General features: G+C 33.2%; 1 protein-coding gene across 6 annotated transcripts in view; it reads left to right on the top strand.

The window, feature by feature from the left end:
• Positions 1 to 16,164, top strand: part of CDH19 (cadherin 19) — a 100,885-nt gene extending 84,721 nt beyond the window's left edge. For 5 of the 6 annotated variants that reach the window (XM_048939768.1, XM_048939765.1, XM_048939766.1 and 2 more), the window contains 4 exons: positions 245 to 366; positions 4,251 to 4,368; positions 6,332 to 6,583; positions 11,171 to 16,164. In XM_048939768.1, coding sequence (XP_048795725.1) covers positions 245 to 366; positions 4,251 to 4,368; positions 6,332 to 6,583; positions 11,171 to 11,661 — 983 coding nt within the window. In that variant the 3' untranslated portion in view covers positions 11,662 to 16,164. Of the gene's footprint in view, positions 1 to 244; positions 367 to 4,250; positions 4,369 to 6,331; positions 6,584 to 11,170 lie in introns of those variants that run through there. The other variant, XM_048939771.1, reaches the window with a different exon arrangement.
• Positions 16,165 to 16,989: the final 825 nt, after the last annotated feature.

The raw sequence follows: 16,989 nt of genomic DNA, 5'->3' as shown, positions 1-16,989 counted from the left end.
TTCTGATCTGTTTTAGCAATTAAGATTATGTTTTTTGTTCTAGCTTCAAAAGAACATGCTAAATCATTTTACAGGTTAAATTTGAACAAAATAAATAAAAACAGTTTAGTATGTAATGTGTCTGTAGGTCTCAGTGGCTACTTTCTTCTCCATCAGATGTAATAAAGTTTTCTAATGTTACATTACCTCAAAATATATAGTAGTTAGTACGTAACATTGAATTTCTGCCTTTTTTAATCATTAGGAAATCCTGAAAAAATTTCAGAAGCAAATGTATATATCCAAGTTCTTGATGTAAATGACCATGCACCAGAATTTCCTAAATATTATGAAACATTTGTTTGTGAAAATGCAGTACCAGGTCAGGTAAGTGTGAATGAGTTAGCAGACATTTTTCTCATTATTATGAAAATTTAATTGGAGATATTAATGCTTTCTCTATTATTGACTACTGCAGTATTGCAAGCATAGGATGCATTTTGTCTAATTTCAAAATCAGTTCTGTTGATATGTGTATAATGTGAAATACCAATTTCAGAAGTCTGATATGTATTTTCTCCCCTTAATTGAAACAAAATAATACTGATAATTCTAAAAAGTTTCACAATACATAGAAAACAGTCTTAATTTTTGACAAAAAATCATATGACAAACATATAAAAGTAAACCAATATAAATTTCTTAAATCAACAGTTAATGCTTGAAATTAAATAACTCAGTATCAATTAATAAAACATGGAAACCTATAAAATTTGTATTTGTAATCTATTTCTGCACTTGTCTACAATATAAAAAAGCTCAGATTGTTTATCTTCCAAGGCTTTTATTACTCCACAATTGTTTTTTAATAAATAACATCTGTATATTAGCCCACTAGTGATTTCTCTTAAAAAGCATTTTTTAATTAAAAAGTAAAAAAAATAGTTATGTTTAACATTATAAAGTTTGAATGAAGGATGAAAAAGATCTTCCATTTCAATGTACAAACAAAAAGGTGCTCTAAATTACTTTTTAGGTTTATTACTCCCCTCCCCCTTTTTTTTTCATCAATAACAGTTTGTGAGAGTCTCAGATGGCTTTAGTTTGACATGTGGAGACCATTCAAAGAGCTAGTTAAATTGACTTCTCATTAGCAAATTATTTTAGGAGCAACAACAGAAAGCTGCTACTGATATGCATAATAACCACTTAGAGACTGTTATTATCCTTAATGTTTACAACTTACAACTGAACTGATAGACATACAGGAGACACATCAGCTATTTTTTCTCTCTTGATTTTAATTCTTTTGCACACGTATTAGAATGTGTATTCCTTTTCATCAGCTAGAAGCCTAGAGGTTATAAAGTGATTTTGTAAGTTGCAGTGGTTGTTCTTTGAATAATACAACTTCAGAAGAGTCAGTTTAAGTAAGGGAGGAGCTTAATCAGTACGTCACATGTCTTTGTTTAGGCAAACTTCTGCAATCATCTACAAAGACTCCAGGAATCTGCTTAGAGAGTATGAGCTGAGGTCAAAGCTTGTATTGATATTCTATCTCATTTCAATTTTTAAAGTAGCTTTCTCATTCTTTTTAGCTGGAAAGGATATGCTGAAAGATATTCTGGATACCTCCAGAATTCTAATTTCTCACAGCCGACTTGTGTCTGCTTTCATGAGTTACGTTGTAATAGATTTGCATCTCCCAACTTACAAAGCTTTGAGAAGAGAAAAGAAAAGCACTGAAGAAGGAAAGATAATGTCAAAAGTTAAATTTTATTTTAATGACTTTTTCTTGAGTCCTTCCTGATACACAATAATATATAAAAAAAGATTTTGTTGTTTTTTATGACTGAGAGACAGTCTTCTGAAATTTTACAATAGAAATGAGTGCAAAAAATATAGTATTATTTTGGCAACATTCTAAATCCACTCATCATACTTATCAGATATTTTGAACGTATTTTTCACTATTTGTAATATCTCACAACCCATAAGTCAGTTATATATTGCCCACAACATGTTTTTTTCTTTCTTTCATTGAAGGGAAAAAAACCCCAAACCAAACCAAAACAAGAAAACAAACAAACAAACAAAAAAAAACCCACTTTATCTGCCCTACCAGCATTAAATATATTAGTCTCAAAATAACTTGAGCCTGAAAGTAGCTATGAAGAATAGCTTTCCACCCAATTGCAGCTACAACTAGTGTCAAATCAATATTACAGTATTAGTAAGGTATCTAAAAACTGGGATTCTCTTTGAATTTATAGCTTCTTGTAAACTTGGCAGAGGATGACCAGAACCCTTTATTTTCTTCTTCTTAGATATTTGCAATAGCGACAAAGGGTTGAATTCCAAAAGCAAGAAACTATAAAAACAATCAGGATGTAAAATGAGCCAAAACTATTCCAGAGACATCACAGTAAAAATCTATTTCCCAGAAAGCTTAATTCTAAAGGCATTAGTTATTTAACTTTTAATTTGTGGGACAAAAATTTGAAGTAAACTATGAGACAACTCGCATCTTGAGTAAGCAAGCTGAGCATCCAAAATAGACCTATATTTTGTGGATGTTGGGTTAGACCCCATAGCAGTTCTGTTATGCAGGAAACAGAACTTAGCTGAAGACAAGCTGCACTGGATACAAACTGAATTAATGCTTCTCTAATACATATTAATCCTGGCAATTCTGAGTTCATATTATTTGGAGATCACATATGAAATGACTTCAGTGTTGCAGCTTACTTAGTAATTTTTGTTACTAATCACATATGCAGAGCATTTTAAACTAGAGACAAGAAAAAAAAAGCATTAATTTACTTACTGCTTTACCTTTAATAAATTAGTCATCAGTTAGAGTAAAAATGAAAACTACTCATTTGATACAGAAGGAAATAAAGAAAATCTTTACTTGAGTTCTACGGGTATGTGATTAACATTGGAGCAATGCCCTCACTGACATCGCTTAGAATGTAAAAACATGATAAATCTGTGTAAGCACAATGTATTCTGATTGGCCTTTAAGCTATAGCCTTTGTACACTGTCACCAGGTGTAATCACTACTCTCATTATTAGCAATAAAATATTTTGAAATTACAGGTTTGAATTAAATTTTGCATATAAGAAGGGAAGAATATTAAGAATGCAAAGCTTCTAGGGGTTTACACTCTTTTTAACTTCTCTTTTTAAACTCTTTACACTGTTTTGTGGATTTCAAACTTAGCTTGCTTTAAAGGAAAACAAACATTGAATTCCTAACTCTTTCATTAAAAGAAATCTTAGTCAGGAAGGAGTCTTCAAAGGCACAGGTGGAAGGCTGTAGTTGCTTCTGCTGACTTACTGTTGTTTTTGCTTTTAAAGTAGTGCTTGTAGCATTTGTGTGATTTCCGGTTTGGGGAAAGTTGAAAGTGCAAGACTATTAGATAGAAATATCTGTAAGGCACGAGATGACTAATAAAACTAAGCTCAAATTAGATATCTTTTTTTTGGCTTTTCATCAGCTAGATTTCCTTATAATCAATGATATCAGTGATTATTTTCACTACTATATGTGGATGCCCAGTTAACTAAATATTTACTGGTAAAAGTAAACAAACAAACAAACAAATAAACCCCACATTTTTATTATTAGCAGAAACATTTAGAATTCATTAAATATAAGGTTTTTACTTATTTACAGAGATAAAATATAATGAACGCTATATGTTTTGATTTCATTTGGTCATGACACATTTGTAAATGAAGGCAACTTTATATTCCTGACCAGAAATAGGCCAAGAAAATCCATAATCAGTCTGTTATAATATTTATAATCAACAATTCAGCACATGAATTTGTAAACATCTCCCTTGCTGCTGCTACAATATATCAGATCAATGTGTTTGTGGGCTCAAAGGAATATATTTTGTATAGAGGAATTCATTCAAGTGTATGATTCTTTTCTACTTCTTTTCATTTATGGAAATCTAATTTGCCCCTTGTCTTTTGATCTGGGAAATCTTATATTTTCTGAAGATTTTAAAGCCCATCTCTCCCAAACTGATGGAAAAAAGAACACAAAGTAAAATATTTGCAGAATACCAGTCTTGAATTGACTTTTAGGTATGGGAGCTGTATATTTGTGAACAGATAACGTGTACTTAATATGTATTTGCAAATCTAATTTCTAGCATTAACCATTTAACGTTATATCTGATATGCTCTTTTACAATTTTAAAGGAGCATTAGACACTTTAATTATTAAACAATTGTGCATATCTCTTTCCAGCTAATTCAGAGCATCAGTGCAGTGGACAAAGATGACTCAGCAGAAAGTCACCAATTTTACTTCTCGTTGGCTCAGGAGGCCACAAACAACTCGCGTTTTACTGTCAAAGATAATCAAGGTAGAGTCATTAAAAACTCTAATGAAGATGCATGGACATCACCCCCCTCACATTAGCAATTAAAAAATTATTCACTTAAAATGAAAATGTCATTGTAACTAAGCAGCAAAAGATGATTTCATGTCAAGGAAAGTAAAATATCTTAGATGAAAAATATAGTTATTCCTTTCAGTTTATACTCCTAATCTAAGAGACAATTTTAACAAGAAAGTTGGTACATCCCATTACTACTTATCTATGCAACAAGACTGCCAGGAAGAAATTGCTGTTAGTACAAATCTGTTACTTCACCACATCAGCAAGAAGGGAGGACTCTAGGGAGTCCTCTCTAGGGAGACCTCAATTCAGCCTTCTATTGCTTGAGGGTAGCTTATAAATAGGAGGAAAATTGACTTTTTAAACTGCCTTTAAATAGTGATAGGACAAGGGGGAAGGTGGTCAGGCACTGGGAGAAGCTGCCCAGAGAAGTTGTGAATGCCCCATCCCTGGAGGTCTTGAAGGCCAGGTTTTATGGGGCCCTGGGCAGCCTGATTTAGTGGGTGGTAAGTCAGCCCACATCAGGATCTTTAATGTCCCTTCCAAACTAAGTCATTCTAGGATTCTATGATAAATAGAAATGTGATCTGTTTTCCTAAAAGTTTAATCTACATTCCTTCATTACTGATGCCATCACACAAGTGTATCCTAGTGTTCTGGCTAGGTGATTAAATCAATGGAAATAAGCTCTGGAATGTTTAGACCATGTTAAATGGCAAACTGCTTTTCTCATAATCTTCAAAGTTAAATTAAAAGTTTTAATATGCTTTCCATCTTCCATCTTCAATAATGTCTCACTCAGTGCCAGGAGGAGATAACTTTCTAAATAAAGGTCAAATTCTATAAGAAGAATAAGACATTCCCACCTTTTCTCATTCTGCCCAAAATCATAGCAAAGCATTGCACAAGACAGTGCATCCAGTGGCTATTGGTGAAAAAAAAAATCTTTTCAATCATCATATTTTCAATCCACAATCTTTAGCTTTCTACTGAATTTCACACGAGTAGCTAGGTGATCTGGAAGAGGTCCAGGGAGAAGCAAGAGAAAATCAACAGATCTGGAGCATTTTATCTCCCTAAAATTTGACTTAGAAACATGAAAGAACTTCAGTAGATTGCTTGCATAAATATTTTGTAGAGATAATTGCAAAAACTTGTGCTTTTTTTTTTTCTTTCTACACATATGCACATAAGTAGTAATTCTCCCTGCCATTATATAAATATTCACGTTAGATTTTTTTTTTTTTTTTTTACTTTTTTCTTTTTTCCATTTTACACAGATTTAGTTAAGGTTATTTTGTTTTCCAAGCTAAGTTTCAGATTCAAGTTCGTTGATATGCAGCACAAGCTGAACTTAATCTGCTTATTGAGCTTTATACAGAACTGATTTCTGAATGCTTATAGTTAAATATAAAGAAAGGTGAGAGCCTCTAGCAGCTTTTCCTTCATTTAGATAATAAGAGCTCAGCTAGATCAAGTTTTGAATTAGGGAAAGAAATAAATTATTATATCAGTGGACTTCTTTGCTTTCTGTTCTTTCAGTTTCCACATGCTCTCTCTGTGTGCTGTCAGGCACACTTTTGGAGACCTTTCACAGGTAAATTTCTGTATTTCATCTGCAAACTGCTGGATTATATACGCAGCATCATTGTAAGAATCAGCTGATTGGCCAGAGCAGTGGGATGTTTTTTAGCTTTGAACATTAAAAATATAGCTTTAAAAACAAATTTTATTAGTGAAACTGGAAAATATATGACAAAATAAATACATTATTCACAGTTCACACAAGCAAAGGACACGTGTCCATAACTGGACTTACTTTCTTAACATCTATCATATTTAGCATTGTTTTTAAATAGGTTGGATTCCACTGCATTTTTGTTGTTGCAAAATGCGAAATGTATATCATGTATAATTTATCTTCTAGATAACACAGCTGGAATTTTCACAGCAGTAAGTGGCTTCAGTAGACAAGAGCAGTTTTATTTCTTCTTGCCAATCTTAATTCTGGATAATGGATCTCCACCACTTACAAGCACAAATACACTCACTGTCACTGTCTGTGACTGTGATACTGAAGTGAACACCTTATACTGTCGTTATGGAGCTTTCCTGTATTCCATAGGCCTCAGCACAGAAGCTTTAGTTGCTGTTTTGGCTTGCCTACTAATACTCCTGGGTAAGTATGAGTAAGATATATGGTTGTGTTTTCTTCTACAGTAGTTCAGATTATGTGGCAAAAGTGATTCCTAGACTGGGGAAAAAATAGAAATATTGTCTTATTGAGAAAAAAAACATAATAATGTAGATCTTTTGTTTCTTTTCTGCTTTCTAAAGCAATGCTATTTTTTCCAGTTTACAGTAAAATTTGATTCCTAACACAATGCTATAAAAGTTGGCTTTAGTTGATCCATGATTCTATTTATTTCTCCAGCACTGACATGAATAAAGATCTGGAAAGACAAAGTCTGTACTGAGCCCAGGTAAAGCTGACACAGTTATGAAAGGAGATGGGTTAGTAAAAGATACCTTTGGTAGAGAAATGCTCATTCTTCCTTAATTATGCCAAATACATAGCTAAGATATGTGTAATTTAATTAAAGAAAATTCTCTCAGAGAAAGCTTGTTTCTCTCTAGAAACAAGCAGGATGTTCCTCTGTCCAGACTGCTCAGCGTAGGAAAGAGGACGCTTAGGGGAAATCTTATCAACGTGTTAAAAGTAATTGAAGGAAAGGTGTAAAGAAGATGGAGCCAGGCTCTTTTAAGTGATACACTGTGCCAGGACAAGAGGCAATGGGCACAAACTGGAGCATAGGAGGTTCCCTCTGTACACTGGGGAGAACTTATGCGCTATGCAGGTGTCTGACACTAACAAAAGTTATCCAGAGAGGTTGTTGGGGGGTTGGGGGGTCTCCTTGGAGATTGCCAGAAGCTGCCTGGACATGGCTTTGGGTGGCCCTGCTTGAGAAGGAGTTGGGCCACCTGACCTCCAGAAATAATCTTCCAAACTCGGCTTTTCTGCAATTCTGTAATAACAGCATTTTCAGATAACATTTTATTCAGATGTTGGACGTTTTTTCCCTCTCAAGAAACATAAAATTATCCTCTACTACTACTTGCAAAGTGTGGATGTGAAAAGGAGGCACCTTAAACAAATAGGAGATGTGCTTGTGAAGCCTCAATTATGCATAGTCAACAAATGACACTCACAAAAGAGTCTGCACAGTCTAGTCTGGCATTTTCAGCCCTGCAAGACACAGTGTAGTCACAGTACTCAGGGAAACAGCTTTTTTTTCCCTGGAAAGCATGCAATTATCTCAACTACATTTTCTCTTTTTCAAAAAAAGGGAATCGGACACAATATCCCTGAAGTGTTTGATGAGTGACTTGACACTGACATACTATAACAGCAGGCCCATTGTAGAAATTATTCACCAAAGGCTAACTGTCTCTCCCAAATCTATGCCTGAGTTATGGTTAAGATTTTGTAGTTTGAGGCCAGGAAAGAAAGAAAAAAAGGTGATTAAGCTGGGTAGGTTTGTTTTATCAATCAAGCTGATGAGAATAAAGCCACAGGGAAGGACTTTCAGCTCCAACTTCATCTTCTGTTACTTGTGGAATAATATGGCATATCCATGTTATGCTTTATAATAAAATATCACAGGAAATACCATACCCCAAAATATCACCAAATAACTGACAGATCTTAGGGAAACAATTTTTCAACCAATAGTGCAACTCTACAAACAAACAAACAAACCCAACATCAGAAAATGAAGGTGAAAACAGATTTCACCGGTATCAAATCATCATTTTAAATTGTAAAAACTTAGCATAACCCGTTTTTCAGAAACTTCTAAGAAATAGAAAAAAATATAATCATAAACAAAACAAGCAGGTAAACTGCAACAAACTATCTGACAGCTCAAATAGAATGTCTAGAAAAAAGGAATAAGAGCAGAAGTCTCATTGACTTATGAAACAAATTTTCAGAGATAAACGTCTCAATGTATTTGTTAGTGAGAGCAAATACAGTATTAACATTTATAGACTTTCATATCAGTGAAAAAAATATAAAACAATAGTAAATAAACCCGATTTTTCTTTTGTTGTTTGCTTTTCACATGAAAATTCATGAGGATGTAAAGAACATTCTTTTATCTACCCTCATTATACAGTATGACCTCAGCTAATCTAAGATTAACAGCATATAAAGCATGTTATCACTAAGCATAAGAAAACAGGATTGAAAATGATGTCTGGCAACTATTCTGATATAGTATTTTGATTTGTTGTAGTATCAATACAAGAAAATAAGAAGTTCCAGACAGATATTGGAATTATTTTAATGTTAGATTAGGGAAAAATTACGTTGAACAAGTGAACATCACCCATATTCTGCATTCTATCCACAAGCTTATGGCCTTCTTTACCTTAGCACAAGGCATAGAATTTAGATCCAATTATTTCCTGTTATTTTACTTCTGACCTTTCAACTGAATCTCTGGATGAGAACTCACTGAAATTTCTCCTAGAATGTACCCATAACATAGTCCTACAGCAGCATGTACTGCACTGCAGCAGCATGCTTATGAGTTATGAATAAGGAGTTTATATGTCTTTGGACTCTTAGGATTATATAACATGCAGGAAAATGGAGAAAACCCACAGTTCTAAAAAAATAAAAAAATAAAAAAAAATTACTTCTCTCTCTGAACAATTTGAGTAGATAGGGTGATTAAAACAATGAAAGAGTACTTTGTTATGGTTATATCTAAATGGAAGTAATCTTGCCAGAAATGAGTCAATTCTTGACTCCATAGCAAGGTCCAGAATACAGTAGATCCACCACTTCTCACTCCTGGTTTTCAAAAGAGAAAACAGGAATATATAATAGGGATTGGCTGTTTCTAGACTTCCCTGCACTTCCAGAGTCACCTTGACTGAGCTGAAAATTAGAATGCAGGCTCCCTTGACTGAAGTACATACCTTTTAGTCTGCGCAAGCTTACAAATGGGCCAAAGTGTATTTCGAGGCTTGTTGCAGGATATCTGAACCTGGTCACTTGCTATGCATTTACAGAGTTGAGGACCACGCAAAGTAGTCACTGCCACTTCTTTATCAAGGCCATCTTGGTCACTTGCAGACAGATCTCTCTCAGAAGAAAACAGTTGCTGTCTACTGGGGCTATGAATATCATAAAAGTTAAAGTAAGAATATAGATTAAAAAAAATTAGACAGAAGTTAATATCCATTAGTTAAGTAATGAATTAAGCCCTCTCATGTATACTTAGGACAATTCAAAATTGAACAATTTGCAACTTACAGATGAGCATTAAATTTTATTCATTTTTTACTTTAGTTGATATTATGATATTTACTGTTGTAACTGTTCACTATGCAAAGGACTTTGAGAACTAGGAGTACTACATAGTTGTTTGTTTTTTAAATATAATTTAATAATTATAATTATATATAATTATAATAACATTATAAAAGTTTTTGTTTCCAGTGCATCCAAGTTTTATGCTAGTATTTCAAGATCTCATGAAACAGTATGAGGGGAAATAAGATGCTTCATATCCCTAAGGGAGGTAAAACCCCGTCATGATTGGCAGTTATATCATGTTATATCCTGAGTCATAACTTACAGTTAGAGCACCTGACATCCATCCTTTAGATATTTATAAGAGTTTATAAGATCTCCTATTAGTCTTCCTTCTCCAGGCTGAACAGCTCCAAGTCTCACAGCCTTTCCTCATAACGAAGATACTTTCAGGCCCCAAATCAGATCTGTGGCTCTCAGCTGGACTCTCTCCACTAGCTCCCTGTCTTTCTTGTACTGGAGAGCCCAAACGTGGACACAGCACTTCAAATGTGGCCTCACTAGGGAGAGGAAGATGGGAATGGATCACCTCCCTCAACCTGCTGGCTATATTCTTTTTAATGCACCCCAAGATATCATTTGCCTTCTTGGCCACAAGGGCACACTGCTGGCTCATGGCCAACCTGTTGTCCACCAGCGACATACAGATCCTTTCTGCAGGGAAACATTAATCTCTCTGAATGTTGTAGAATATTTAAACTGAATTGTTCAGCTAAAAATGAAATGGTATAAGATTTTTAAAAAAATCTTTAAAACATATTTAAAAAAAGAAAAAAGATTCTCATATGTTAAAATTGGAGCTGTTCTTATTCATAAGACTCCACTGCTACAGCATTACACAAAATTTAGTTATAGTCCTCAAATTTCTAAATCAATGTTGTATAAAAAATTGAGCCACACCCTGCATGATCTATGGAACTGAATTATTTTTGGCCAATTGAGGAGGATATTTAGCTCTTTGCCTCATTTTTCATCTGTTCTTCCTGGGTCTCTAATGTGAAAGAGAGATTAAAAACTTTAAATTCTGAATATAAAATTGATATATTATGTGATAAAACAAAGCAGTTTCAAAAAACATAATCTGTTTCCATCACTGCTTCCAACTCTCATCTACTCAAAGAATTGCTCCATTTCATTCACCCATTTTATAAGTCCCTCTGTAGCAGTTTTTCCACCACATACTATACTCAGTTCAAAACCATAAAATCTGTAATAATCACAGTTCTATAAATTTGATAAGATAGTTTCACTTTGCAATTGCAGTGATATTAAGAAACATTATTATTTTTAAAGGCTTTCTAGGCACATTCAAAGTCTCTGGCTTTGTTTATATTTTCCCTCGCTTTCTTTTTGTTTTGTTTTGTTTGTTTGTCTTGTCAGTGTTCTTTTCAGCGATTATAGGCATAAGACAGCAGAGGAAGAAGACTCTCTTTCCAGAGAAAGTGGAAGAATTCAGAGAGAACATTGTCAGGTATGATGATGAAGGAGGTGGTGAGGAGGACACAGAAGCTTTTGACATTTCAGCACTGAGGACACGCACTGTCTTGAGAACACACAAACCTCGAAAGAAAATCACCACAGAAATCCACAGTCTCTACAGACAGTCTCTGCAGGTTGGTCCTGATAGTGCTATTTTCAGGCAATTCATTTCAGAAAAGCTTGAAGAAGCCAATACAGACCCTAGTGCTCCTCCATATGACTCACTTCAGACATATGCATTTGAGGGCACTGGCTCTTTAGCAGGATCTCTCAGCTCCTTAGGCTCAAATATGTCAGATGCAGATCAAAATTATGAATACCTTGTAGGCTGGGGACCTCACTTTAAACAGCTTGCAGGCATGTATGCTTCCCAAAGGAGTACTAGAGATTAGTTATTGTTTGATCACTTGTTTTTTTTCCATAAGTTCTCAGCAACCAAAATCAACTCAGTTTTTAAAAAGGAGGTCATACCACATTCAAGCACAAAAATAAAGATCGAAATCTTGGATGTGGTGATTTTCTGAAAAATCATACCTATCATTATTTGAGAGGATGGGCATTCTCCATTTGAAAAAGAAAAAAAAAAAAGAAAAGAAAAAAGAAAAAAAAAAAAAAAGAGTAAACTAAGATTGTGCTGCTTTGGATATCAAGATCCCCATACTGGGCACAGAAAACCTGGGTCTTGCAAGTACGGAAGAAGGAATATAAGCCATAAATTGTTATTGTAAATATTCTGTCATCCACAAGCTTTAAACTATTTCCAAAGTTGACTTTCGCTCTCACTGTTGAATATATTCATAAAACAAAGTTAAATATTCATATTTGTATAATGCTTCATTATATAAAAACACTTGTGTGACAAAGTAGAATACAATTGTCAGAAGTACTTAATAATCTATTTATTGTTTGTAAGATGATAAAACTAAAATAAATCTTCTTTCCTATAAACGTAAAAATAAATACCTGTTACAACACCAGCATACTAATATCTATAATGGAGCTATTGGGAAATACATAAAACTAATACTTATTTTAGCAAATAAGATAGGAAAAAAAAAGAAATTAATTCAAGTTAGAATCAATATTCAACATAAATACTGTAGTCCACCATGTTATATTACTGTACTTATAACAAAATATTATCAAAGCATAAGTATTTATCTTTAAGAGTTTAAATATGACTGTTATACCAGCATAGAGCTATTTTTATTTTTTTTTTATTATGGAATGCAATATTATCAGAAGTAATCAATTTTACCATAACACTATCATGGATCTTTAAATTACTAAGCTGATGGTTATAAAACTTTGTGTATAACATTGGATAATAGGATAGAAAAATGTTCTAATGTTGATTCATTTCTTCTGAAAATGATCCTGTATCATTCTATTAGACTCAAATAAAACTTCAAAATTAATCTCCCACTGTGTTTTTTGCAAATAGTCTACAGTCAATACAAAGATATCTCAGACGATTTCTATGCTTTTACATATATAGCTACTCAGCAGCAGTTTTGGATCTAAGCGTCATCAAATAATCAAATATAATCAAAACGTTCTGTCTGGAAAAAGGGACCCACTTGTTTTTTATTTATTTCTCTTCCATTAGTTGCTTACTTTACAGATTTTCAATCAATGTTTTCCTTCTTGCTCAGGTTGGAAAAGACCTTAAAGATCATTAAGTCCAACAATAACCTAACCATACTACCCTAATTCTAGCAACCCTCTGCTAAATCATGTCCCTGAGCACCACATCCAAATGGTTTTTAAACACATTCAGGGATGGTGACTTAGTCACCTTCCTAGGGAGTCTATTCCAGTGCTTAACAGTCCTTTCTGTAAAGACATTTTTCCTGACGTCCAACCTAAACCTACTGCTGTATTGATGATTCTAATACTTGTGTTCAGCTCTCAAGTTGCAATTTTGAGTGTGTTCTTTTTTATATATATATGCATATAATATTGTGCATATTAATTATTTGATCCAAGCAGCAAAGAGAAAGAGAGTGCCCTTATTGTTTGGAGATAGTGAGATCTACGGTTTTAGTATTAGGTTTATAGATTTACACAGATTTTACCCTAAAAAATCCACAGATAGCCACATTGGCCTTACTAGAATTCCTCATACTTTCATGTTGTATTTAGTACAAATAGGATAAAAATGCCTGATCCTTTCTCAATCGAAATAGTTTCTCTGTTTAGATGAGGAAGTAACTTTGAATACCTAATCATGTTTTGCCTGACATTATGATTTCTTCTGTTGACTGTAATGAACTGTAATGATAGATAATTTTTGTAAACAGTGTATACTGTTGTCAAATCCAGAGAGTTCTTTATGAAAGACAAGGATGACCTACAGTAGCTCTCAAATAATTTTTTTTACCCATTATCCAACAAAGTCCTAAAATCACATCTGTACAACAGGGAAACGGTGTTTATCTCTGAAGTAAGAAAATATTCTTAGTTGTTACTGGGCCGCATCTTGTTAGGTTCCTGATATTCTAAGTCAAACCTGTTGATTTCTTTCCACTTGTGAGAAATGAATCATTGGATTGACTATGTAACTTCATATTCCATTTGATAATTTGTACTTAATTTAGCTGAAAAAAAAAAGATCTGCAGAAAAGTTTTATAGAAGTATCTGATTACCTAAGGGAAATGAAAAATTTGAGAGATTCCAACAATTACTAGTATGAAATTAATAAAGGAGAAGTTATAAACTGGAGTATTTGATGAGATCTGGCAAACTGTGTAATGATGTTCTTAAGGGAATCTTCCATTACCTTTTAAAATTCACTAGTAACTAAGATTAGCCATGCTGTGGGCTGAAGAGTGAAAATGTAGTAACAAAAGATAAATATATATTCAGTGTTTTTGACCTGCCCGAGTGACTATAAAGAAGTGTTATCTAAGTGTTATCTGGTCAAAGGAGAAGATCATGTCTTCTGTACAAATACTCTGGAGAAATTTTCTGTGTGTTTGTTTGTTTATTTGTTTTTGTTTTTGTTTTGTATTCTGTAACAGGTTAAGAACTGGTGAAATACATGACTAAAGATAATTTTCCTTTTTTTCAGTCCTCATTCAGAAGAATTTAATTACGTGTTATTAGTTTTATTATTTAAAGGAAATGAAATCTATGCATACTTTAATAAATAATGTTCAACTCTTTGAAGGTAAGAAAAAAAAAATTGCTTGATATCATATTGCAGTTTCATACTTATTATTGTGACTGTAGAGGGAGGGGTTTGTTTATTGGTTCATCCAAAATAAAATGGCTTCATTTAATTTTCTTTTTTTTTTATCAGGATGGAGGGGTTTTTTTAACTATAACATTGAAATCTCTCCTGATTGCTACACAAGACAATCTCAGTCTTTAGTTCTCGTAATTTTTTTTATAGTGTTTTCTCACAGACACTGTCATTACATTTCTTGCTTTGCTTTGAAAATTAACATTGGAATTGTGGTTAACACTCATTCTTAACTTTAGGGGGCAAGGGAGTAGCCCTGTCTGATGAGAGTAAAATATTTTTGATAAGAGAGTGTGAATTTTATGTTTGAAGTCAGATATAATATATGCTCTCTTAGGAGCAGAAGTTGGAGATTATGTGATTATACATGTTGGCAAAGGATAAATTTATCCTTGATCCAGAATATAAACAAACATAAAAGAAATTATAAAAGAATGTCAGTAGCTACTTACAATGATTTCTCTACCAGAAATTTATGAAGTAAAATAAAATAGGTAAATATTTTGAAAAAGTTGATGCATTTTGTAACAGTAACTTTACTCTGAAAAAAATATATCTTCATATATGTTTTTAAATCAGCCCTATGTCTCATACAGAGTCTAAAGGACAGTAAGCTACAGATAGGATACAATATATGTAAAGACAGATTACTTAGATAAGTATGAAACACTTTACCCAAGGCAGATGGATTGCAACAATGGGCAAAAATATGCATGAGACTCAAGAAATGGCACTGAAAGCAAATATTAACAAATATGGTTGGGAACCAGCACAACTTCACAAATCTCTACAACAGCAGAGACCGGAACAGGGTATCAATGTCTAATAGTGCCCAGACAGATTAATTGTGATTTAGAATGTGTTTTAATAACATTGAAGTTTACAGTTTGATTAGCATTCCATATGTAGGGATTCAAGTAACATTGGTTTATAGAGAAACAATATTTACACACATATACCTGACAAAAAAAAAAAAAAGATTAAAACATAGAAGTATGTAAATCTATGCACAGATATATGATGTACCACTTCTGACATTGTTATGAGTAAATTCATTTCTGCCATTATAAATTCCACAGCAAATTATTGATTTCACAAAGGATATCATAAACAGTTTTGGTAGCCTGTGAGCTGCAGTACTGATTCTGTATGTTAGCCTTACAAATGTCATAGAAAAAACACATATAATGAGGATGCCTGAGATAAAGGCAAGAACTAGATGGTTTTGAAGAATGAAGAATAGAAAATAGTTACAAATAGATGGCACAAAATACTTGATCATCTACTGTAGTAATAGCTATTAAAAAATATCAGTTTTATCCCGGGCATTTATCTGGATTAATTAAGCAAGACAAAGGATATCTTAGCTCCTAAACTTACAGTGAACAGCCTAAAAGATGCAAATTAAAAAATATATAAAATATAAAATATAAAATATATACCAAAGCTGTAATAAAAAATAAAATAGGCAAAAGAAAGTGCAGACCATGAAATTATATTAAGATTGATTATCTAATGTTTCAAGTATTTGACATTTAATTCTTGTCTTTTGTCTGAGTGACCAATTACACTAATATTACCCTGACACAGAAACAGATAACCAAAGTAGCTCTAATATTAGTTATTGTTAAAGAGTTTCCAGAGGATAAATACTCTCTGGCAAAACCAAACATGGTGCCCAATAAAAGATAAGAGTAAAAAAAAAAAAAAAAAAAAAAAAAAGAGAGAGATAGAAGATATTATCCTTGAACATCTCCTTTTATAGTCTAATTCATTTCTTTTGTTACAAACGACACTTTATCTACATTACACTCAAATTCAAAATATCATTTCAAGTGGCTTGAGATTTATATTAATCAATGACAATTTTATGTTAATCATTAAGAATTACTGCAACTCCAGCAGTACTTCACTGAACTTCTCAAACCAGCATTTCCTCACAAAAATTTTATCCCATTATCACCATTACTGAATCTAAAAGCATTCTAGTTATCTTCTCAAACTGTTTGCATTTACTGCATTTAATCTCACCTAACATTAATCATTTAAAAATTGCTGCAAGTTATCCAGTGCCCCCCCAAATTACTGCTCATAATCTCTGTCTGAAAGTACCAGACTCATGGTATTGAATAGTTTTGACTATAGCAGAAGACTGAAAAATACTAAGGCTCAAAGTCTTCTTTTCTACCTTGTGTTCCCTTTTTTGCTGTGAACTCAGTATGCCTGTCCTGTCAACAACTCAGAAGTTTGGGGTAAGCTGGACATGCTCCAGAACTGTAAAATTATTGCAGCATCCTTATGGGAACAGCTTACGCATAGTAAATATTATACACTGAAGAACTCCTGTGAGCACATCTCTATCATATCACTAAGGACCCTAATCCATGATAAATCACTCACAAAGCTTTGCCTGCTTTCCACAATCTGATGGTGATATAAGGTTCTTGCCTTGTCTTCTTTCCTTTCTATACG

Source organism: Lagopus muta, chromosome 3 (genome assembly GCF_023343835.1).
Source record: "Lagopus muta isolate bLagMut1 chromosome 3, bLagMut1 primary, whole genome shotgun sequence".
NCBI lineage: Eukaryota > Metazoa > Chordata > Aves > Galliformes > Phasianidae > Lagopus > Lagopus muta.
The sequence above is the reverse complement of the archived record's forward strand: the minus strand, read 5'-3'. Positions and strand labels throughout refer to the sequence as shown.